The sequence below is a fragment of the Molossus molossus genome, unplaced genomic scaffold, assembly GCF_014108415.1.
Source record: "Molossus molossus isolate mMolMol1 unplaced genomic scaffold, mMolMol1.p scaffold_m16_p_4, whole genome shotgun sequence".
In the NCBI taxonomy this organism is placed as follows: Eukaryota; Metazoa; Chordata; class Mammalia; order Chiroptera; family Molossidae; genus Molossus; species Molossus molossus.
Window position 1 is genome coordinate 108,504,550 of NW_023425377.1, and position 26,092 is coordinate 108,530,641.

At 42.6% G+C, this 26,092-nt stretch overlaps 1 protein-coding gene across 1 annotated transcript in view; it reads right to left on the minus strand.

Moving 5' to 3' along the window:
• Positions 1-26,092, minus strand: part of ARHGAP10 (Rho GTPase activating protein 10) — a 280,473-nt gene that overhangs the window by 32,693 nt on the left and 221,688 nt on the right. Inside the window, exon 19 of the mRNA XM_036240821.1 lies at positions 18,421-18,571. Coding sequence (XP_036096714.1) covers positions 18,421-18,571 — 151 coding nt within the window. The remainder of the gene's footprint in view (positions 1-18,420; positions 18,572-26,092) is intronic.

A 26,092-nucleotide genomic window follows, 5' to 3' on the forward strand; every position in this document is an offset into this window, starting at 1 on the left:
AGATAAGCAACAGGTTACCTGCAAAGGAAACCCCATAATAAAGCTCTCAGCTGACTTCTCAACAGAAACACTACAGGTCAGAAGGGAATGGCATGAGGTAATCAAGGTCGTGAAAAACAAGGATCTGAATCCAAGACTACTCTACCCAGCAAGGCTATCATTCAAAATAGAAGGTCAAATAAAGAGCTTCTAAGACAGAAAAAAAAAAAAAAAAAAAGGCTAAGGGAATATATTAGCACCAAACCAGCACTGCAAGAAATGTTAAAAGGACTGCTGTAATTAGCAGGAGAAATAGGAAGAAAAATATAACCACACTAAACAAAAGTGGCAATAAATAAATACATATCAATAATCACCTTAAATGTAAATGGATTGAATGCTCCCATAAAAAGACACAGAGTAGCTGATTGGATAAGAAAGCATGACTCATCCATATGTTGTTTACAAGAGACCCAACTCACAACAAAAGACTCACATAGGTTGAAAGTGAAGAGATGGAAAAAAATCTTCCAAGCAAACAGAAAGGAAAAAAAAGCTGGGGTAGCAATACTCATATCTAATATCATAGATTTCAAAATGAAGGCCATAACTAGAAACAAACAAGGCCACTACATAATATTGAAAGGATCTATCCAACAGGAAGATATAACCTTGATAAACATATATGCACCCAATATAGGAGCACCAAAATATATTAAAAACCTTCTGGAGGACTTCAAAGGAGAAATCGATTGCAATACAATCAAAGCAGGGGCCTTCAACAAACCACTGACATCACTGGATAGATCCTCTAGACCAAAAAATTAGCAAGGAATCAGAGACTCTAAATGAAGCACTAGACTGAATGGATTTAATAGATATCTACAGAGAATTACACCCCAAAACTAGAGAATTCACATTATTCTCTAGTGCGCATGGAACATTTTCAAAGATAGACCACGTGTTAGGGCACAAACTAAGTCTCTACAAGTTCAAGAAGACTGAAATCATATCAAGCATCTTCTCAGATCACAATGGCATGCAACTAGAAATCAATTGCAACAAGAACATGCAAAGACATTTGAACACATGGAAGCTAAATAGCATGTTATTAAACAACGAATGGGTCACCGAGGAGATCAAGGAAGAAATTAAAAACTTCCTGGAAACCAATGAAAATGAACACACAACAACACAAAACCTATGGGATACAGCGAAAGCAGTTCTGAGAGGGAAGTTCATAGCACTACAGGCCTACCTCAAGAAGCAAGAAAAATCTCTAATAAACTACCTAACCTCACAACTTAAAAAACTAGAAAGCAAACAAAAAGAAAACCCCAGAGCAAGTAGAAGGAAGGAAAGAGTAAAGATCAGAGCAGAAATAAATGACATAGAGACCAAAAAAACAATTCAAAGGATCAATGAAACAAAGATCTGGTTCTTTGAAAAGATAAACAAGACTGATGAACCTTTAGCTAGACTCACCAAGAAACAATGAGAGAGAACCCAAATACAGAAACTCAGAAATGAAAGAGAAGAAGTAACAACTGATACCACAGAAATACAGAAGATCGTTAACAACTACTATGAACAATTATATGGCAACAAATTGGACGATCTAAGCAAAATGAACAAATTTCTAGAAACACAAAGTCTCCTAAAACTGGACCAGGAAGAGAGAGAAAACTTGAACAGACCAATAACAACAAAATAAACTGAAGATGTAATCAAGACTCTCCTGGCAAACAAAAGCCCAGGCACGGATGGCTTCACGGGGGAGTTTTACCGAACATTCAAAGTAGAACTAACACCCATTCTCCTCCAACTGTTTCAAAAAATTCAAGAAGAAGGAAGACTTCCAAACTCATTTTATGAAGCCAGCATAATTCTACTTCCAAAACCAGAAAAAGACATACAAAGAAAGAAAACTACAGGCCAATATCCCTGATGAACATAGATGCCAAAATCCTGAACAAAATACTAGCAAATTGAATCCAGCAACACATCAAAAAAAGTATTCACCATGACCAAGTGGGATTCATCCCAGGGATGCAAAGCGGGTACAATATTCGCAAATCAATAAATGTGATACACCACATAAACAAAATGAAGAATAAAAACCACATGATCATATCAATAGATGCCGAAAAAGCCTTCGAAAAAATCCAGCATCCATTTCTGATAAAAACACTCATCACACTCAGTGGGCAAAAACTAAAAGCATCTCCCTTAAGAACAGGAACAAGACAAGGATGCCCACTTTCGCCACTCTTATTTAACATAGTACTAGAAGTCTTAGCCACAGCAATCAGACAAGGAGAAAAATAAAAGGATCCAAATTGGAAAGGAGGAAGTGAAACTGTCATTATTCGCAGATGACATGATACTATACGTAGAAAACCCCAAAGAATCCATCAAAAATTTACTAGACTTAATAAATGAATTTGGCAAAGTACCAGGATACAAAATTAATGTAAAAAAATCGATGGTATTCTTATACACCAATGATGAACTCACAGAAAGAGAAACTAAGAAAACAATCCCATTTATCATTGCAGCAAAAAAATTAAGATACCTAGGAAAAAACTTAACCAAAGAAATAAAGGACCTATTCGCAGAAAACTACAGGTCATTGAAAAAAGAAATAGAGGAAGATATCAAAAAGTGGAAGCACATACCTTGTTCATGGAGTGGAAGAATTAACATCATTAAACTGTCCATACTACCCAAAGTAATTTATAGATTCAATGCAATCTCCATCAAAATACCAATGACATACTTCACAGAATTAGAACAAATACTTCAAAAGTACATATGGAACCAAAAAAGACCTCGAATAGCCACAGCAATCTTGAAAAAGAAGAACAAAGTAGGAAGGATCACATTACCAGATATCAGGTTATACTACAAAGCCACTGTAATCAAAACAGCCTGGTACTGTCACAAGAACAGGCATATAGACCAGTGGAACAGAACAGAGAACCCAGAAATGGACCCAAGGCAATATGCTCAATTAATATTTGACAAAGCTGGCAACAGCATACAGTGGAGTAAGGACAGCCTCTTTAATAAATGGTGTTGGGAAAATTGGACAGCTACATGCAGAAAAATTAAACTAGACCATCAACTTATACCCTACACAAGAATAAACTCAAAATGGATAAAAGACTTAAATGTGACTCATGAATCCATAAAAATCCTAGAAGAAACTGTAGGCAACAAAATTTCAGACATCATACGCAGCAGAATTTTCACTGATACATCACCTAAGGCAATAGAAACAAAGGAGAAAATGAACACATGGGACTACATCAAACTCAAAAGCTTCTGCACAGCGAAAGATACAATCATCAAAATGGAAAGGCTACCCACTGTATGGGAGAGCATAATTGCCAATGATATATAAGATAAGGGGTTAATTTCCACTATATAGAGAGTGCTCATACAACTTCACAAAAGGAAGACAAAGAACCCGATAAAAAATGGGCAGAGGAGCTGCATAGACACCTCTCCAAACAGGACATACAAATGGCTAAGAGACATATGAAGAAATGCTCATCATCACTAATCATCAGAGAGATGCAAATTAAAACAACAGTGAGGTATCACCTCACACCTGTCACAATCTACTTTACTTTGGAGGGTAGCTTCAGCTGAGATCAGGTGTGCTCTCAGGAGCAGGGGTAAACAAAGGCGCTCTTATTAACCCCCCATACCCCTATCCCCTTGGGCCTGGATTCATGCCCCCAGTCATTCTGCATTTGCCATCTTTTAAACTGGGCTGCCCCATATTAACCAATAATGCCTTGCTCAGAGTAGTTCAATGTCTCCTTTCCCCAAATGGTGTGTCTGCTCTAATGATGCTCTACCCATGGAAGACTAGAGCAACAAAAACTCAGGCTTAATGCCTGAAATTGAAGAGGGCTCAGGAGGTGAGGAGGAGGATGGCTATCCTCAAGGATGAGTGTCCACTGGGTAAGAGCCGCAGTGGCAGACAGACTAAGCTCTGGGAATGAAGTGCACAGGAAGACGCTTCAGACTGGGAAGGGATTCTAAAATGCAGCAGCAGGAGGCGAGTTTTATGTGTTTGTTTTGCTGGCTTATATAAGCCTATTCAAAACATAACCTCTGAACTGAGCAGGAAACACTCACGCTGCCCTAGTTTCCACCACCATGCGGCAGATATTATGACATCAACAAACTCTCCTTCAAACCGTAGTGGTCTTCCCTCCACATGTTACCTAAAACATAGAGAGGGGTGTCTGGTATCAAGAACAGCACTCCCAAGCTCATGGCATACATATTCTGACATGCTTTGCTAAAACAAAGTCTCTATCTTACCACGCCAAAGCGAGCCCTCAGGCTGCACTGACCAGGGTAAATCAGAATAAGCCGATACTTGTTTCCCCTCCTCCCCTCAGCTCAAAATGCTGTTGAACTTGTCATCAGAAATGAAACCCAAAGCTGAACAACCCGTGGTCTGGAACAACCGAGCTAAGTCTATCTAGGGGCTGGTGAGAAGCTTCAGCTATATGCAACAGTAGAAAGAACACGTGTCTCCACCGGCTGTCACAAAGCCAACCTAGACAGGACGGGGGCCCCGGTGGAATCTGGAGGCTGATGGAGGTCGAGGCCACAGCTATTCGTTCTTTACCGACGAAGTGCACGGGAAGAGTAGCACGCACTAGGCAGTGTTGTTCCCCGCAATCTGGCCCCCACAGGTCCCAGTGGACTGCTTGACTCATGAGAAATGAGCCATCATGGACCTGTCATTCAGCACTAGATCAGAACAACACTCACCTGCACAGGGACATCAAGGACACGCTAGCTGTACATAGCCTCACCCTTCCAACCCAAGCACACCATGTCTGCCTGCTTTCAAATCGCCGAGGGAAAACGTTGTGGACAGGGAAACATTCACGAGTTCCAGCGCCGAGTCAGGGAGCCTGGCTTCCACAGTAGCTGACCACTCAGCACTGTTCCCAGGGGCCCCGGCCGTGTCGTGTTGTGTTTTGTATCTTGTCCTCAGTGCTAGCATTCCCATAATTATTGACTTACAGACACGCGGGTGACCAGATGCCCAACTTTAGGCAAGACAGGAAAGGGGGGATGGCCACACCCAAACATCCGGGAGGAACAGCCGCCTTGCCCAGCGGGATTCTCCAAGCCGGTTTCATCCCACCAGCCTCTCCTCGGGTACTGAAGCGAAGGGAACGGGCTTGTTTCTTCACAACTGCTCAGATGCGTGGCTGGGCCAGGGCCTGGCGGAGTTCTAGGACCTCCTCTTACTGGAAGCTGTCGTGTACGATGGCCGGCACAGCAGAGCAGACTCTGAGCGGCTTGACTGAGAGAAGGTGTGGTCAAATCCAACACCCACGACCCCCAACTGGCCAACGGAGTCCAGCTCTCCTGTCCCGTCTTTCTCTGCACTAGTGGCTGGGACTAAAATGGCCAAGCAGCTGCGGTCACGTGCTTTTAAGAGGCACTGTGGGTGGTGGTATTCAACAGGTAAGATCTATAGAAAGAGAAAGTCCTAAGACAGAAATTAAAGTTGATGTATTTTTCAGGCCAAATATCTATTCTTATTCTTCTCAAAACATAGGTCAAAAGATTTACATCCTATCATCTTATAGGGTAGTTTTCCTTAAAAAGGAGAGAGCGAGAAAGAGAAAGAGAGATCCTTTCTTAAACTAATTAGAATAATAAAAATAGGTTAGGAACTCAAAGTTTAACTTTAAAATTGCTAATGTAATTGGGTAGCTCTCTTTAAAAAGCAAAACCAAACCTACCACTCAAAGGGAATCATTTACTGTCCATAGAATAGTAGGTGGTAAATGATGACTGTTTTTAAAAAAAAAACAGTCTAGATTCTTTGATCAGAAAATCTTCCCTAAGCTTTACACTAGGGGGAAGGGGGAGGGGCAGAAGAACTCAACCCTGCCGACTGCCCATTAAGGACAGAAAGCTAATTGTGTTTCAGCAGGGGGAGGCGCACTGAGACAGGCTGTAACTGCAGGTGGATGGAAAAGTTCCTAAAGTCCCACTTACCCCAGTTCTAGTTCCACTGCAGGTTGCAGCCATGCCATGCTGGGTAGGGGCAGGATGTCCCAGTTCCTCTCACTCCATTTCGCCCTCATCAAACAAGACCAACCATAAGGAAGCTAAATGACGTGCAGCTCCGTGCCGGGCAGTGGCTAGATGAGAATAATTCTCTCAGGTCATATAAAATTCCTCCAGTTGAAATCACGAATACGGAAGGGAAATGTGACTCTCGGTGGAACGACCTCCCACCCCAAGTCGCAAAAGCACAGAAACAAAACCACACCTGGATACGCACCCCCTAAAAAAAACTGAGTAAGAGAAAAGGCAACGTCTGAACCAGAAATGCAATGATCACATTAGGGCCTAAAGAGAGGTAATGACATTACCATAAAATTATACAGCAGATTTTATTTTCTATTGTCCAAGGATTTAAAAAATTAAGCATAACCCTTGCCCAAAAAAGCTACTGGACAGCTAGGATATGCCAAAAGTGTACGCTAGGAAAAGCTGGTGAGGGAATCCGCTGTGTTATAATCACATGACATAAACACAGGCTGTCAGAACGCCGTGCTGCAGCCAATAGGCATCGGGTTACCGCTCCAGGCACCACCTCTACCACTTGCAGAGGTCGATGGAAGTCAGCAGCAATTCAATTATAGAATGAGTAAGCCCAGTTCAGCTGCAATGCCGATAGAAGTCAAAGCAAATTGCTCTCCTCTATAAAGCAGAGAGCATTTTTATATCATAATCACAGACCCCAGGCATTCTTTACAGACTGAGGCTTCTGCCCACATAAAGAAACAAAAAATACAACAACCATGTATTACACTTAGGAACCAAAAAGTGATACCGTCTTCCATAAACTTCTCAGGGAGGCTGACCCCTTGACAGCTCAGGGAATTCAGAGCACAGTGTTGAGAACCAAACCCCAGCACAGCGGACACAATGGGGGCCGCTGGACCCCCAGCCTGGCCCCCTCCCCACCATATTCTCACGTAAAAATGTTAACCACTATCCATTCCCAGATCAAGAGGCTAGCAACCGATAAGAATATCCATTATGCTGGAACAAAATAATCAAAAATGAAAGGTTAAGTTTATTTTCTATGAAAGAACATGCTAAGTCCTCTACGACATACAACAGGCCCTCGGGAAAATATAAGCTAAAATGCTCGAGTATTGACTACCCTTTGGGTGGTGTAGAACTCATTTGTTCTTGGCAAAAACCACATAAAATGCTATTGCCCCAAACTCATGCGGCTTAGAGGAGAATTTGCCAAGGTCATGAAAGACAGCAAGAAGTGACAGAGATTGAAATCCAGGTTAGTTTGAATTCAAACTTAACCACAAATACTTCTACCGTTCAATAAAATTCTTGCTGCCGAAGTATTTCCAGTGAGAGAGGTCCCCCAAAGGTGAGGACATGTGATTCTGAGAGAGAGGCCAGGTAGAAGGGGACAGATACATTAGCTCTAACGGGGAATCACTAAACGCAAGAGCTACCCATTCTCGGTTGGCGTCAACCAAGTCTCTTCGGGCCGACTCACGCTGGCGGGACTCCACACCCTTCCTGCTGGGCTCTGCTTCGCTCTCCTACTCCAACTCTTACACCTACTCTCCACACACCAAGTACCAAGCACTGCCTGCATCAGCATTAAGCTGAAATTTTATAACTTATATACATATATACGTATGTATGTTGTGTGTGTCTTTGCATATGTGCATATGTACATACATGCATAACAAGGACTACACTGTAGGGAAAAGAAATAGATTATGCAGAGGAGGAAAGTCATCACACTCTCGAGCCCCTAAGGAAAACCACTGTTATGACTGATTCATAGTGTGCCCAATGTATGTCTGCGTTTATACATCTACTTACATACTTTTCCGTTAGAAGTGAGATTATACTGAAAATTCTGTTGTATAACTTGACTTACTCATTCAAGAGCACACTATGTGCATTGTCTCTGTGACACATTTTTATCACTAGAAGCCTGTGTGTGGTCAGTCAGGGACCAGCATCACCTGCCTGTGCTCGGCCGTGGCACAAAGGCCGTCTGAGGAGGGCCCTCCACGTGACAGAACACAACAGAATACTATACAGCCGTGAAGAGGGGAGGGGGGCTCTCTTGGTATTGGCATGAAAAGCAACACAAGATATTCCATAAAATGTTTAAAATAAGGTACACAGGGAGCTTTGGGGCGCACATAAAGAATTCTGGCCGTGGCCAGTTTGGCTCAGCAGTTAGAGCGTCAGCCCGCGGACCAGAGAGTCTGGGTTCGGTTCCTGCTAAGGGCACGTACCTCGGTTTCACTTCATCCTTAGCCCCGGTTGGGGTCATGTGGGTGGCAGCCACTTGATGTGTGTCTCTCACATCAATGTTTCTCTCTCTTCCTTCCTCTCTCCCTCCTGTTCTATCTGAAGATAAATGCAAAAGAATGTCCCCGGGTGAGGATAAAAATATACATATAATTCTGGAAGGACACACAGGTCAGAGAGCTTGAAGCGCAGGCAGTGCTGCTGATCCATTTCTGACTTCCACTAAGAGTGGTTCCTCCTGGCACAACCTCATCACACCTGGGGTCCACAATCCCTCCTGGACCTCAACTCTGCTAAGATTTAAGAACCTAGAGGCTGAACTACATGAAATCCCTTTACTGGTTTTTGACTTACTAAATAGAAGGAAAAAAAAGACACTTGAAATTGCCAATATTAGACCACTTTGGAACTAAAAAAATGGCATTTTCCTATGGTTCGATCTGTGGATGTCTGTGGTCCCAGAGCTGTTCTTGCAGACGCCCGAGGGGGCAGGAACCGAGCTCATGGGGAGACTTTGTACTTTGTATCACTTCATATTTCTTGGTGTGGCAAACCAGGGCACCTAGTCTCTCTTCTCATTAAATTTAATAAAAGAATGGAAGAAGAGAAAAAAGAAAACAGGAAAATTCAGTATATTCAGGCTGCACTGACTGTGTTCACATTACACATTTCTAACAACCTGTTAAAGCATCGGGTACCTGAGATATCCACATCGTGACCAGGTGGTTGGAAAACTCACGACAAAATAAATACATCACTGAAATAACGTGACAGTTTTCCCTCCCACCTTTCCATAAAAATTAGCATCCTCCTTTCTCCTAGAGGACCCAGTATTGTTACACTGTACTGTGCCCAGGTTTAAACCATACACACCTCTGGCTCTGTCTTCTCCTTCGTTAAGACCACCATTTTTATTCCCTTGCAACAAAACTTCTTTCTTTTTTTTTTTTTTATCCTCATCCAAGGATATTTTTCCATTTTTTGTACAGATAGAGTGGGAGGGAGAGAGAGGAAGGAGAGAGAGAGAGAAACATCGACGTGAAGGGACACATCGAGTGGCTGCCACCCGCACGACCAACCAGGGCCGGGGACAAACTGCAACCGAAGTACGTGCCCTTAGCGGGAACCGAACCCGGGTCTCTCCGGACCGCAGGCCGACGCTCTAACCGCTGAGCCAAACTGGCCAGGGCAACAAAACTTCTTTAAATGGAAAAAAACTAAGCCTCATTCTTAAAATTAAAAAAAAGAATAAATCAACATATTCTCTGCAGTGCACAGAACACCTCCGGCGTTGCTGCGGCATTTGGGTTGGTACTCGAGCGGGGTCGTAAGGAGCCCGGCCTGGCTCGGCCACTGGCCAGCTGCGAGACGGCTGGGTTACTGGCCCTCTTAGCGCCTGTTTCCTGGACGTTACTATGACACGGGGATAATAATACACTTACAGGATCGTTCCAATTACCTAACTTTAATAAATATTGCTAAAAACACTATCTGTTCTATAACATGGTGTATGCAACTGTTCACTATCATGACCCACCACATTTTGTGACCTGTTTTTACAATATTCAAAATTTTAAGAAAAAGAGTCTATCTTTAAAATGACTAAGAAAAATAATCAATAGTCAAGAGACTTAAATAATCATTATTTCTATGCTGACCAAGGAGAAAAAAGTAAATCATAACCATAACCACATTTCAAGGTTAAAAATATCATGCTGCTGATTTTAAAGAATATTAGTACAGGCAAAATGTCAGCCCGAGAATCCATTTTAACAGAACGGAAGATTTCCTCGTCATCTGAGGGTGACGCGGGACTCGTCACGCCCGAAGGCACACGGGCGTCCACGCAGGGCCAAGCGCAGAGGGGCTACCAGAGTCCATCAAGGGCAAGACACAAGTAGACAGGAGAACCCTCCACAGTGGCTCAGTCTCGCATCTTTTCCCTGTCCTCGAGGGCTGGTAAGGATTCAGTACGTAAAAATGAACTGGCCACAGGATTGTTTTTGTTGTATTAATTATCAACAGCACCCTTTTTTCCTGGTAATTTTTATCATAGTCCATAAGAGTTTTCTGAGTAGCAGGAGTCACTTGGATTTGGCCACGCTGAGATAATACCTTCCCCTTCAATATTTCTGCTCATCTTCCTGGCTACTAAAGAGAACGTTTCAAATCAGTCACTGGTGACAGCCTTTAAAAATTCTATTTCATTCCGGATAAACAATACTTTGGTTGGTCTGAAAAGTGCTTCTGAGACAGCCCAGCTACCTCCTACACCACGAGCATTTCAAAGAGGCTATAAAGAGAGTGACAAGCTGCTTGGATTCAGGACTAGAAATTAAAATAAAAGCCATTAGAAGTGGAGGGGGAAAAAACCACACCACAGGGAGACAAGCTCTAAAGACGTTCTCTCTCCTATAAATTCTAGTTACCTGCCATGAACTTATTTTCATCACAGAAGCAGCAAAGTATTTTTTAAAGGCGTTAAATACACTTTCTTTTTCCCCTCCCGAGAAGGGGAAACGTTCGTCCCACACAGAAGCAGAGTTACGAGTACACAGGAAGTCACAGAAGAAGTTACTAACATTTGGGGGGCCGGTGTTCTGGAAGGTTCCTGGGGAGACGGCTCGCATGATGGATGGGGCACACCACAACTCAATTCCAGCCCTGAAATTTCTGGCTGCCTTTTCCAACCCATTGGTCTCAACACTGTAAAATTGAGTTAAGAAATAATCTGTCTACATATCCTGTCACTGATTCAAACCTGCTCTTAGACTCCACTTCACAACATAGTAATTCCTTGCCAAGGAATCATAACACTGCAAGAGGTCTTGGCATTCAGAAAGTTATTACCCACAGCCCACCTATGAAGTGTCATGCCAAAATATATATATCAATATATATAAGAATTGGAAGAAGATTACCAAGCTTAAAACAAAGATATGCTCATGCCCAGTTACTTGGGCTGATTATAATTCTGTCAGGATGATGAGATATGTCTACAAGGAAACATCAACAGCTATAGTATGTGTCACTAAAAATCCATGTCAACAATGGTTTTAATGTGGTTCTTCTCACACGTAAGTGTCCTAATCACATTTTGGGGAGGGAAGCGTAGTTACAACTCATGCACAAAGGCATGTTTTCCTGAAGGCAATCTCTAAAGACACTCCCTTGGGAAGAGAGATCAGAGGGTACCTAACCCGTGGCTTCTACTGGAATAGGAGTGTGGTGGATCACAGCTGCCTCCCATCCTATGCACTGAACCTATGAATCAATGGGAGGGAGAGGAGGAGGAAAGTGACCACTACATTGTTCATGGTTATGAGACCATTCTTTCTCTAACAGGACATAACATTTCAGTAATTCCTTACTATTTCCCGTTCCACTGACTTTCCATTTATACTACGTGTAGCAATATATTTTACACTATTTTTACTAACCCTGTTTCCCAAAGCACTTGTATAAAGCAATATTCATTGAAAACACTAACAAAATGAGCCTAAAACGTGGCTGATGACATCTGTTTTGATCACCGGCCTTCATCCTCCACATCCAGTCGGTTAAGAAGTCCCAAAGGCTCACTGAACATCTCTCCCAGATCCCATTTTATTTTCCATTCCTGGTGCTGGTTCACATCAACATCCGCCAAGGCCTGCATGACTCGACCAGCCTTTCCCCATGGCCTTCCTGACTGCTGCAGGCAGATTTGTCCCACTCGGGTTGCAGAGACTGTCCCTCCCAGCACGCAGTCCTCCTAGGACAGGAGCTGCCGTGCTTCACTGCACATCAACAGTTGCACTTTCACATTGCTGCACAGAGGCCTGCACCCTCATCCGGATCTCCACCCCTGCAGGGCCACCACGACGCCTGCCCAACAGCACGTGCTGCAGGTAGCGCCTCCGAGACCAGGTGGGAAGGGCCCAGCCAACGGCACCCCAGTCAGACCCGCTGTGAAGCAGCATTCAATTCTGCCAGTTGGCGTGCAAGACGATTCTGTTTTCGACTGGCTATAAATCATATTTTTATGTTACCTAAATAAATAAACTGCTCTATCATGCATTAAAAAAGATGGGCACAGAGTACATAATTACCCAAGAAGACACAAATAAAAACTAGTCCTGTGACTGTCTAGTTCTGTTTAAAATTAGAGCTAGTGCCCGGGCAGTGTGGCTCAGTGGTTGAACATCAATCCATGCACTAATGGTCACTGGTTCAATTCCCGGTCGGGGCACATGACCAGCTTACGGGCCAGATCCCCAATGGGCAGCATGCAGGAGGCAGCTAATCAATGTTCTCTCTCATCAGTGTTTCTACCTCTCTCTCTCTAAAATCAATAAAGCAAAACAAATTGGAGTTAGCATAAAGGAAGAAAGGACAACTCAGTCAAAATTCAGATGATAATATTATCTTTCACTTTCCAAAACTTCTTCTAATTTTTTTTTCTGCCTTGAATGAAAAATAACAGAATAACTCTCACAGAGCCTCATGAACTTCCCTTGGGGGGGGGGGGGGCGGTTACAACAAACACGAGTCTCTCTCTGCACAGAAACAGTAAGGACATCAATTTGGAGCGAGCGGAAGAAAACAGATACAACCTCCTCTCAACATTTCCAGAGCTGCTCCACTACTAGTTCTACGGAAACAAAAACATAACAAGATAGCTCGAGAATGAAACGAAAACAACCTTTGATTTTTCATTCCTTTTTATCACTTAGCAGCCTACCTTGTATTTCGCTATTTCACAAATTACTTAGTCAAATCAACTCAGCTTTGAAGTTTGTGAGATTACTCAATGCTATGTAAAGTGAACAGTAAGGCCTCTACCAAACAAAGACAAGGACTTCAGTAAATATTTAACAGCCGTTCTATTTAAAGGAATCCAGCTAGATACTATATATCCTTTTCAGTTCATAATAATCATCAACAAACATCCATAGCAAGTTACTAGAATATTAAAGTCTTTTAATAAGTTTAATATCAATAATAAGATTGATATCATTTAATCATTTTTGCAAAGAAAAATCATGAGCACCGTGTATGTAGTATGGCTGAATGTGCTAAAGCCAATTAAAGTCTTTATCAAAGTGAAGATACTAAGTGGCTTTAATTAAACTGGTCACCTCTCAGTTGAGAGTGCAGAGAGGTTAAATATAACATAATAAAAATCATGTCTCACAGGAGAATTCCTCTCCTTTTTCACATCAGTTTGGATTCTCTGCTTCCAGGCTCGTGCTGACAGGCTTGCTGAGTCTTTGCTAATAATGACTTTTTTATCTGTCTGATGTTAAAATGAAACCAACTGAGTGTTTTCCAGGGTTGGCTGTTGGGTACATCACAGTTTCATACCCTACCAAGGTAGAAGATGAAATAACCACTTCACTCCAATACCAAATCTACGACCAAATCATACACAGTGCTGGAGAAACTCCCCAGTTATCCCTTCTAGTTCCCTAAATCTTGCCAGTTAATCTACCTAAATTTTCAACAAAAAGTATTTGTCCTGGACTTTATTAAATCAAATTTAACTTATACTACAATGAGTCAATGGGGGGGGTGGGGGGTGAATTTCAGACTGATATAAACAAAAACATTTGGAAAAATAATCAACAAAAGTTGGCTAAAATTTGTATCTTAACCAAACTAAACATGGGAAGTGACTCTACTACTACCAATAAGAAAAAAATACTGTAAAAGGTTAAATGTTTTGAAACCTTCAAGTAGAGATGGCTCAGGTGACAGAAAAAACATTTAAGACCTAGTGATAAGAATAATTTTTTTTTTAAGGGGTAGAGTTTTCCAAATGCTGAGTCATATTCAAATAACATAATTTTTAAGTATCCTTTCTCCATATGCTTCCTTTCAAAAGTATATATACCACTTCTTTATTTCTCTTTTTTTTTAAGAACATGCCAAACTTTATACCTATACTTTGTTCTCTCTGAATTAATTCTTCTTTGCTCAACTTAAGTTTAAATAAAGCTTAGCTACAAATAATGGGAGAGAGGGGTGGGATAAATAGTAGTTTTTAATTGCTTGATCTTATGACCTCTAAAATCACGGGATTTCCTGATTCTGACAACTTCCAAAAAAAAAATCTAAGGGTACAATCAAAAAGAATTAATGTAAATTTATAAAATATAGAATGTAGCATGAAAAATCATATAAATGATGAACATAAAAACAGACTGAAGTCCTGGCCAGTTTGGCTAAGCGGTTAGTGTTGGCCTATGGACCAAAGAGTCCCAAGGTTGGTTCCTGCTAGGGGCACGTACCTCAGTTGCAGTTTGTCCCCGGCCCTCATGGGGTTGTGCAGGTGGCAACCAGTCGATGTGTCTCTCACATTGATGTTTCTCTCTCTCTTCCTCCCTCTCTCCCTCCCGCTCTATCTGAAGATAAATGCAAAAATGTCCTCGGGTGAGGATTAAAAAAAAAACAGACTGAAGAACTGATTATCTGACATTCTTCTCTCTTCTTACAGTCAAATAATTTTTAAGAATTATTACATGACCTAAAAATTGTAACAAGCCATCTTGAATATTCTCATAAAAGATACGCTGCATAGCCCTGGCCGGTTTGGCTCAGCGGTTAGAGCGTCGGCCTGCGGTCCAGAGAAACCCGAGTTTGGGTCCCGCTAGGGGCACGTGCCTCGGTTACGGTTTGTCCCCGGCCCCGGTAGGGTTGGGCAGGTGGCAGCCACTCGATGTGTCCTTTTCACATAGATGTTTCTCTCTCTCGCTCTCCCTCCCACTCTATGTGGAAAAAATTAAAATTAAAAAAAAAAAAAGATGTGCTGAACACCACTTCAACAATTTCTTACCCATTAGTAATCACTCAGCAAGCCAAAGATCAAAAGATTATTATGCTATGTACATGTGATTGGATATTATGATTAAATTCCTAAGCATGGCCAAAAAGTAGACATAATTCTAAGACACAAGGCCCCTCTCTGGTCATTTCCTTAATGGACTGCGGTCAATTCAGTTTTGAGCTAATGTGCATATTATCATGTCTTGATTTCCCGCCTTTTACTTTTCAACATTTGCCTCTCTGTCTTTATTGACACTTCCACCTGAGGACACGTGAGACAAAAGAAAAGATGCAATTCCAACCAGTCAGTTTCACTCCTTATCGGCAGCTCTACTGAGAGCGAACTTGAGAAAAAAGAGAGAATAAAACGGTTAGCTGGGATGAGAAGTTAAAACTAATGTCTAAAAAATACCTCTGAGATTACAGGTTGATATTAATGATATTTATGTCCCTCCTCTGGAAAACAAGGATCTGACTGTAAAACTAACATTTGTATATGATGAAATATATACAGCCCCCAGGAAAGATTAAACATTTATGAACAAATACTTTTCTACAAAGGAGCCAAAAACACGCAATGGAGAGAAGACAAGCCTCTTGAGTAAGTAGCGCTGGGAAAACTGAAAAGCCCATGCAAAAGGAGGAAACCCTTTGTCACCATACACAAAAATTAACTCGAAATGGACCAAAGACCTAAATATAGGACTTGAAACACAGGTACTAAATTTAAGGACTTTGGTTTTATAGAGAGGATTTTATGAAATTGACCTCAAAGGGAAGTAAAACAAATGTTAATGAGTGGAATTACATCAAACTAAAGCGCTTCTGCACAGAAAAAGAAACCTTCAACAAAACAAAAAGGCAACCAGCTGAATGGGAGAAGATATTTTTAAACAACACCTGCGATAAGGGGTTAATATCCAAAGTATATAAAGAACCCAACAACAGCAAAATAAAAAATCCAAATCAAAAAATGGGTGGAGGACCTGAACAGATACTTCTGCCAAGAAGACATACAAATGGCCACAGGTATATGAAAAAATGCTCAACCTCACTAGCTATTAGGGAAATGCAAATCAAAACTACAATGTGATACCACTTTGCATCTGTTAGAATGGCTATTATTACTAAGATAAGTAATAACAAGTATTGGGGAGGCTGTGGAGAAAAGGACTCCCATTTATTGTTGGTGGAAATGTAAGTGGTGCAGCCACCATGGAAAACAATATGGAGGTTTCTCAAAAAAAGCAAGAATAGAGTTATCATATGACCCAGCAATCCCTCCTCTGGGTATCTACCTGAAAAATGTGAAAACAATTATTTGCAAAGATATATGCTCCCTTTGGTTCACTGCAGCATTACTCACAGTGGCCAGACATAGAAACAACTAAAGGGTCCTTTGATACAGAACTGGATAGAGATGTGGTACACATATACAAAGAATACTAGGCAGTCATAAGAAAAGATGAAATACTGCAATTTGTGACAACATGGATGGATCTGGAGAACATCATGCTAAGTGAAATAAGTAAGACAACAAAAGTCAACAACCATATGATTTCATTCATGTGTAAGATATAAAACTAAAAACAACAAATGAACAAATAAGACAAACAAAGAGAGACAACAGGATGATGGTTACCAGAAGGGAAGGGATGGGGAGGGGTAAAGGGGTCAAACATACGGTGACTGAAGGAGGTCTGACTCGGGGTGGTGGGCACACAATGCAGTATGCAGATGATGTATCCTAGAAATGTACACTTGAAGCCTATAACTTTATTAACCAATGTCAATAAACTTTTTAAAAATGTTTAAAGAAGAAAACAATCACCTGCAATCAATTAAAAATCTTTAAAAATTTTAAAGTAATTAAAAATCTTTAAACAATTAAAACATCATAGCTCCCAGTGTTGTTACAGGAAGCATTCTGAGGACCCCAGAGATACCCTCAAGTCAGCGGAGTTGAAGACAGTGTCACCTGCTTGCACGGACCTTTGGATACTAACAACCTGGACATCTGACTATATAGCTGCTTATGATGAAGGTACTGGATTTGTTTCTATCTTCATTCCATCCTTCCCTCTGACTGTCACCTCACACTTCCAAACCAATATAAGCTCTGTAGCTTTAAAGAATAATAAATGAAAGAAACCAAAAAAAAAGAGGATGAAAGGAGGAAAAAAAAAAAAGACTAAATTCAAAACCAGGAAATGACCTTGCAGGAGTGAAGTTCCACAAGAGGAGAGTCACCGTTGCAGACAGGCACACAGAAAATGCGGGTTTCTGAGACCATGACCACCTCCTTCTCCACACCAATAGTCACACGGTTACCAATCAGCAACTGGTGTTCCTCACCTTGCTCACCATCTTGTTTTGTAGGAATTTGTGTTTGGAATTCGGATTTCCGGCTCCCTTTAAGAACGAGGCAGTCTGGCAGTGCTGAGACAGCATGACCACGTGACAAGAATGAGCTGGAACAGGGCAGCCTGAACGCGACATGAGAACTTCCATTTGCCAGAGCCCCTTGCAGCTGAGCTCACTTAGCCTGGCCCCAAAAGACCAGTCGATGTGCCACCCCAGCCACGCGAGCAGATAGATCAGACACCTGCCTCATGAGGGAGCTGGGAAAACAAGGCAAGTAAGGTGCATAAACCATAACCCAGTGCAACGGCCTGCGCCTTAACTCTGAATGCACTGAGCATCAGACCTGATCTGCTCCTCTCATAAAAGACTTGCTTTAATTTTAGTTCCCCTTCCATTTGTCTCAGGGTTATGTAACCTCACAGGAGGTCGCACAAGTCTCCCAAAAAAGAAATCTAAGCTGTCTTTTAAAAATATCAAAAGAACCACGCAGAACAGAGACAAACACAAAACTGAAACTTACATTCTCTCCCTGAAAAGAAAGTGTTACCCTCCCTGTTAATCTCAAAAAGTATAATCTTAAGGGAAACAGAAATTAAAACAAAGGCTGGCCCTGGCAGGGTAGTTCAGTTGATTAGAGCACTGTCTCCATATGCCAAGGTTGTGGGTTCGATTCCTGGGCAGGGCACATACAAGAACCAACCAATGAATGCATAAATATGTGAAATAATAACACACATGTCTGTCTCTCTCTCTCAAAAATCAACACACACACACAGGTTGGGGGGGGGGGGGGAGGGAGAGGGAGAGAGAGAGAATGAGAATGGAAAACCAGGGCCTGCCCAGGGGACATAGACATGCCATATTCGCAACATGCTGTCAAGCAGAAAAATACAATGAGCATCCTACCATCGTCCAGCTCAAGACAAAGATTATACACAGCCATGGGTCTCTTGGTCCTCTGGCCTGGTCTCTTCGACTGTCTTGGTGGAGCATTTGGGGGCGATGCTGACAGGGAGACTGGCTCAGGCAATGTGGCATCAGGCACGGTCCTAAAAATCTGCCATCAAAGCATAAAGGACATTAATTGTTTCCCCTGCAGAAACCTGTGTATTCCGACAGTAAACCAGCATCAAACATTTGATTTGGAGTTCATCCAAAACCGGCTAGAGCCAAAAACACATTCCTTGAAATTTTGGGTATAAGTCCTAAGTTCTTTTATTTATTTTTTAACCGATTTCTAGGTAAAACTTCTCATTAACATTAAGTCAAAGCAACATCAAATCATTACATTTCACAATAAATTCATTCCCAAACTAAACAACTATAATTATCTTTACCAGGTATAGACAATACCACAGCCCTTCACCCATAAAAGAAGTAGCCCGGATAAATTATTAAAAATGAATATCCCATTAAATGTCACACAGGGTTATATTTATGCCAAAATGCGTGTCTCGGTTTTTTCAAACTACACAAACAAAAACCTACGACCGCAAATATCCTTTACACGTTTAAAAATAGCTGGTGCTTATGAAATTACCTTTCAGATTCCCACATACATTTTTCATAAACTGTTTTGTAGATTTTATCAATTCACTTGGATACCCTCCAACTTTTCTTAGTAATTTCCCCTCCACTTAGGAAACCTAGAATATTAGCTCCCTGATGATCCAGTGTCATCCACGTATCAGCGAGACGAAGCAACCTGGGTCACAAGGGGAGGAATCACGCAGGTGATTTGTAGCAGAGCTTCCCTGGCTGCAAGACCTGGGTTCAGAGGTTTCCTGTCCCCACCAACACTGGAGACCCTTCAGCCTTCAATGAAGTCATAAAATAAAATATTTAAAGACAGCAACCTAGCAGACCCGGCATCTCCAGAGGGCTGATGTCCCTCGGGTGGAAGCAAGAAACAGGGATAAAGCCAGCTAGTGTTAAACAAAACATAAATCTAGAACAAGGAAAGGCATGAGAGCCCCACTATCGCAGGGAAATGATTATATTTATGCATCGGAATAAAAACAGCCATGTGACCTGTGGGTATGAGTGAGGGGATTGCACAGGTGTCTCACATTCAATAAGAGACAACCATACCAAAGTTATAATCACAGAATCTCAAAGTCCTCGCCTAAAAACTATTATATACCAAATAAACAAGCAAGCATTTCACCAGAACATTCGCTTTACAGTACCATACTGCCCCCTCATGTGTAAACAGAATAAAAAATTATTTAAACTACTGTGGACAAATATTTGCTAGTGAAAACTTAGTGTTCCAACTGGTAACCTGCTAACACCATATTTCCACAGAATCTGTGTTCCACTAGGGAACGCTGGCAAATCACACACTACTTATCCATCTTAAAAATCCTCTGCATTCCACACTACTGGCCGCAGCTGGGTTTACTGCCGTCTGTCACTGTTCACATTTAGAAAGTTTGTGGAGTAGGGGGAACAGGAGACAAGTTAGGTTGAGAAGAGTAGGTTGAAGGCGAGAACAAAAGATGGGAAAACTTAATTCCACTGAAACAAAATAGTACCTGTGTGTGACCAACATCTGGAATAGCTCCTTGACATACTTATGTTTGATCTTTACAAATACAACAAATGCCTCTTGGATGTTACTGGACTAGGAAACCAAATAAAACAAAGAGCCCAGGTACCCAAAGCCCAAATAATCAATGGAAAAGTGATTTCCCAAGAACTGGCACTGCAGAGCTGATAACCTTCCAAGCAGAACTTCCTGGAAGATCACACAGACTGGAATGGTGCATATGCTGACAGGTCCTCCTCCTCCTCCAAGTTCTCCTCCTCCTCCAAATCCTCCTCCTTCTCCAAGTCCTCCTCCTCCAATTCCAATTCCTCCTCTTCCAAGTTCTCCTCCTCCTCCAAGTCCTCTTCCTCCAATTCCTCCTCCTCCAATTCCAATTCCTTCTCCTCCAAATCCTCCTTCTCTTCCTCGAAATCCTCCTTCTCCTCCTCCAAGTTCTCCTCCTCCTCCAAGTCCTCTTCCTCCAAGTCCTCTTCCTCCAATTCCTCCTCCTCCGATTCCAATTCCTTCTCCTCCAAATCCTCCTTCTCTTCCTCCAAGTCCTCTTCCTCTAATTCCTCCTCCTCCGATTCCAATTCCTTCTCCTCCAAATCCTCTCTTCCTCCAAGTCCTCCTCCTCCAATTTCTTCTCCTCCAAATCCTCCTCCTCCAATTCCAATTCTATGCTTGTCTCGTATGGATAAAACTCCAAATCAAAACACCAGAAAAACTATTTCAGAAAAATAGGCCCTGGACACATGCAATCAATTTCTCGGACCTTCCCAAGTCCTGATTAGGCACAAAATGTTTCAAAAATTCTAAAGACCAACCACTCCCTCAAGAAACTGTGTTAGCATTTCAGGGAACTAACCTAGATTACTTGATAGCAAAGCCAAGTTGCACCATGAGAAAGTACTGGCTGGATTTTAAGTAGCTCCATCTACGGGAGCTTAGACCCATTTCAACACTGTGCACCTCATATTCTCACCTCTATAATGAGGGCCGCAAAACCCACATCTTAAATTATTTTGGGGATTAAGTGAGATAATGTTTATAAAGTGTGTAGTACAGTACTTTGCATCCAGTGACCAGAAATAAATGGTAGTTACTGGTATTTGTAATATAATCACATCCAGTAACTAATAATAAAAATGGACCCCGACCGTCACTACTCGACTCCAGCACCGTTTTGAGAAGGCCCTGATTTGTTGAGGTTTTAAATATTCCTCGGATTCTAAAGGGTGTCATTCTAAAGTGTCTGGGGGGGAAATTCATCAAGAAATGGGCCAAAGGGAAGCAACCCAAGAGCATCTTTTCAAAATGGTCCAGTCATCTAGGATCATACAATTGTCCTGTGTATCTGTGTCTGTACTTCAACCCTGAGACGTTTTGGTTACTTCCGATTTCATGGAATACACTTAAAATTTAACAAACACTGACTAGGTTTTCTCTGAAGCACTTTAATATTTTCAACAACTTTTGAAATTTTAAAATGAGAAACATTCTAAAATGAGAAATGCTCACACTTTAAAGTGAGAAACGCTCAAAGATCAGGTAATTCACCCAGGTCCCCACAGTTGGAGAAGGGTCAGGTTGGTATCTGAGTTCTCAACTCTGATTTCAAAGCCTCTGCGGCCAGTTCATAAACAAACACAATTTAACCCTCAGGGAAAAGAAAATCACCAACCACAACTGTTCTACATTTGTTCAGAAAGACGAAAACTGGAGACCATCCATACAGACGCATCGTTATTGTGCTATGTCTTCCAGAGGCGTCCAGTGTTGACCCTGCCTACACCAGCCTGTTCGAAAGTCTTCTTTTCTGTAAGCTGCAAAACTAGGGTTCTCTTTGAAATCCCAGAAATAATTCAAAAGGATATTCTTTTTAAGCTAGAAGAGGAGGAAACAGCCAACTATTTACTTCGAAATGTGGACCTATTGTTTGACCATCTGACTTTGGAAGCTAAAATTTAACTTACCTGGTTCTATATTGCCAAGTGCGTGTCATCCTTAAATATGATGCTGATTCCCCAATTCTAGAACCCCTGCATGGATGCATGTGTCTCTGCCACTCAGGTCTCTTCCCAAACCTTCTGGCTCCCTACCCTCCCTAGCATCATGTCTCACATTACATTCGCTCTAGGCCAGAGGAACTCATCTTAACCCACATTAAGAATCAAGAGACCAGATCTACTCAAAGCTTATTTTTCACAGGGTAGAAAGTTTCTTCACGGCACCTACGCATTTATAACAGAAGAAACACTCAAACTAGACAATCCAATGACAAAAAACAAAACTCCACGCGTAGGCGTGTTGGGGAGGCAGGTGCCGACTCAGGTCTGCGAACACAGACACACGTCTGGCACCCCTGTTCAGAGACACAACAACCTGGATGTCAGTGCCCATGGGCCTCAGCCACACAGAGAAATACCTCCCCATGTCCTTCACGCTCTGCTACCAGGGGCCACAGGTGGAGATGACCGGGCCGCTCCTGCCGGAAACACTTGGCAGATAACAGGAAATAAGGAGGGTTTCTGGAAATGGTGCTTGGTACTCAACCCAAACCTGCAACATTTGATTCAGCAGAATGAATAAATACTATGGTGAAAAGAAATGAAAGGGGATGAGGTCATTCTCTTTTCTTGAAAGATGTCTTACAGAAGAGTCCACTGGTCTGTGTTATGGTAAACCGACCACTATGCCGGTACATCCCTGTCATCTTAAATAATGACAGCGGCAACCGCCAGGTCCTTGCAAGATGCCTGTCATGTCGCCAAGTGTTTGACCTATGAAGACCTGAACCCAAATTTCCTGATCCCAGTGTGCGGGTCTGAGACGCCACTTCCCCTGCCTCTGATATTCCCCAGACACGTTAACCCCATTCAGATTAGATGCTCTTTGGTGATGTCATCTCTCCCACGACAGGTCCAACCAGAAGGCAGCTGGAAGTCCACGCGTACTCGCCTTGATAAACCTTTGACATAGAAAGGAGGAGGAACAAAAGCAGTATTTCCAATCTTCTTTCTAAAACACTTGACTGCAGAAGGGCCGGGTATTATTTGCGGCTTCAGTAGCGCTCTGCCTTGGAGCCGTATGACTGCGCTGGGTCCAAGGCAGCCTCAGCTTCCAGCCACACAGAACGGCAGGGTTCGGCCCCCGTGGGACCAGCACACAGCGCTCTCGAAACGTCCCAGCTGTCCGTGCATGAACCAGCACCACGCCGTGACTGAATATGGGTCCTTGCTAGAAAATGTAACTAGAATTGATCCAAAGGACTGACAGTAAAATACCATTTGGGTTCAGGCTTGATGCTAGAAATATACTAAGCCTTCCTGTTGGTTCTGGCTCATTAAAACCCAGAATCTCAGAGGTGAAATGTATCCTAGTCACCACTTAACTCAACCCCTTTATTTCACAGTTGAATCAACTGAGGTCCCTATGATTAAGGATTTGCTCATATTGACACCACGCGTTAGTGGCTTTATTCCCAGACCGAGGTTCCAACGCCAACAGCTATTTCCCCCTTGCTGGCTGGGACCCTTTCTAACAGACTGTCCTTTGTGCATGTCCCTTCTCATCAGGGGAAATTCTGCTCACTAGCTGAAATCCCTCAAGGTGCTTTCCTATGCACTACCTGACACAAGCCTGAACACAGACACCTGTGAGGCTGACACTGAAGCATGTCACAGGACCCGTTCCCCTGTGTCACAGACAGAACAGAATGGGGCAGGAGACAGTCCCAATCCAATGGTCACTCATCCCATAGGTTCAGGTATGACGGTGGCCCTGACTTACCATGAGCTTTTTAAAAAACAACTTCAATTACGGTTTAAAATAAAAATAAAGCAAAAAGGTGTACTTGTTGGAATTTACAAAACTGGTAGACTTTCCAAGTCCCAACGGGTTGTACCCCACTGACTTCTGTAGCGCTCTGCACTAGAGTAACACACACCTGACGCTGGTGGTTGGCTTCAAGGTTTCAGTAAGTGACAACTTATCAACCAGACTTTATAAAACTAAAACTACCCCAGAAGATAAGCTTCTTCCCATGTCATTAACTATGAGTGGGGGAACTGGTTTCTCAGTGGCCTGGTTTTCCTGGGGTTCAACAAAAACCAACAGAGGAATAGAATAATTAATAACTTTGACAATATACTGCGAACTCAATGGCACTAAAGAAATGTTCTACTATGTGCTAAAGAACTTTCTCCCCAATCTCTGTAAGGGGAGCCTCTCCTGACTAAGCCAAGGCTGCATCCCTCTTACATTCATGGTGTGAACACATAAACCCCAATTATAAAATGGTGTTTTCAGGTTTGCAAACCTTTAAAAACACCCCGGATGCATTTTTATCCATTCGCACCTGCAAACGTTTGAAAACGCAGCCCGCACTTTCCAAAGCCAGAAGAAACAAGTGCCCAAACACAGCTGTAACGTTGACTTTCATACTGCAAATGTCTACAAGTCTTCTTCACTGAACACACTGAAGCTGAGCTAGGTTTTTTTTCAATCAATATGTTCTTTGCTTACAAGCAAACAAAGCTTGCCTTTCAGCAGTAAAAGCCCAGAATACCATTAAAGACACATAGGTTCCATGTCCACTAGCAGGCATATTTCATATGTGGTTCCTTTGTTTTTTCTCTTCCTCCTCATCCTTCGATTTCAGCGCACAACTTCTCCCAAGGCTCTTTTTCCCCTCTCTTTTTCTTTTTTTTAAAATCCTCACTCGAGGATATTTTTCCTTTACCTCCAAATAGAGAGGAAGGAAGAGAGAGAGAGAGAGAGAGAGACATTGATTGGTTGCCTCCTGCATGACCCCGACCAGGGCTGGGGACCAAACCGCAAATGAGGTACATGCCCTTGGCCAGAATCGAACCCGCAACTCTTTGGTCCACGAGCCGACACTCTAACTGCTCAGCCAAACCAGCCAGGGCTCCCTTTTTTCACTTTTTTCTAGGACTCCGGCCTCCTTCAGATGTCACTTGGTTCTATACCAGCACAGACGATCCTAATACAGAAAGCCTACCATCTGCAGTCCCCAAAGGCCTGGGACCCACAAGGAGAGGCCTCCCCCACCCTGGGCTAGGTTGGACCATGACAAAAAGCAGGACCCTGACTCACTGTTAACTATGAAATCTTTAAACTGAATATAAATAAACACATATAGAACGGGCTCATCTTCTTTTGAAATTTTCAAGGCAAATGACATTTTTCTTCTGGAAAACAAGTGATGACCCCCTAATCATTTGAGTGGGCTGGAAGGACCATTTCCCTAGAAAGAAAAAATAAGCATGGACCTATTCATTCTCCAAAAGGAAACATGTGGATTTTAATCACAGTGAAGAAAACATCTCCTGAGACAGAATTACATTTATCAGAATCATCTGAACCCTTTCCCAAGCATGCATGCTCCAGGCACGGCCTGCATACTTAAGAGAGAACGCCACACAGGTTTCATTATCCACTTCGGCTCCCACAAAAATAAACTGCCTGAAGCAAACCGTGTTTAGAAGGCGGTCAATGGCAGGACTTGATGAGACGCTCCATGGAGGCAGGAGCCAGGTACCAGCCTGCATGTCGGACCCCTGCTCCTAAAATGTACGGGAACAGGCTGGTTTTCATGTTATTGGCTGCCTTTCTTTTCCAAATGGCAATCTATTCATGTTACAAAAGTGATAACTACTACATTTATATTCCTCGTAGAAATTCTGGTAAACACCAAAAAAAGCTCTTTAAAGAAGATACAGTCTAGCAAGGTTGATGCTCAGGTTCTCGGAGGGCTCGTCGCCGGGAGCTCGCCACCGGCAGGTGGAGCAGCGGCGTCTGAAGGTCCCCGTTAGGATTTCCTTCCACTGCCCCAGCCGGCCTGCGACCAGCTTCAGCCACCTCCCCGCGTGATGAGTGGCGCAGCACCCACCCGCGCGACGCAGCTGAGCACAACGTGCAAGACGGGCTCCGGCAACCGCCACGCGAAACGTCTACGTGGACGGTCAGGCGGCCACCACACGTGGCGGCTGGTAAACTGGTGGCACTTTGACAGCACTCACAGAC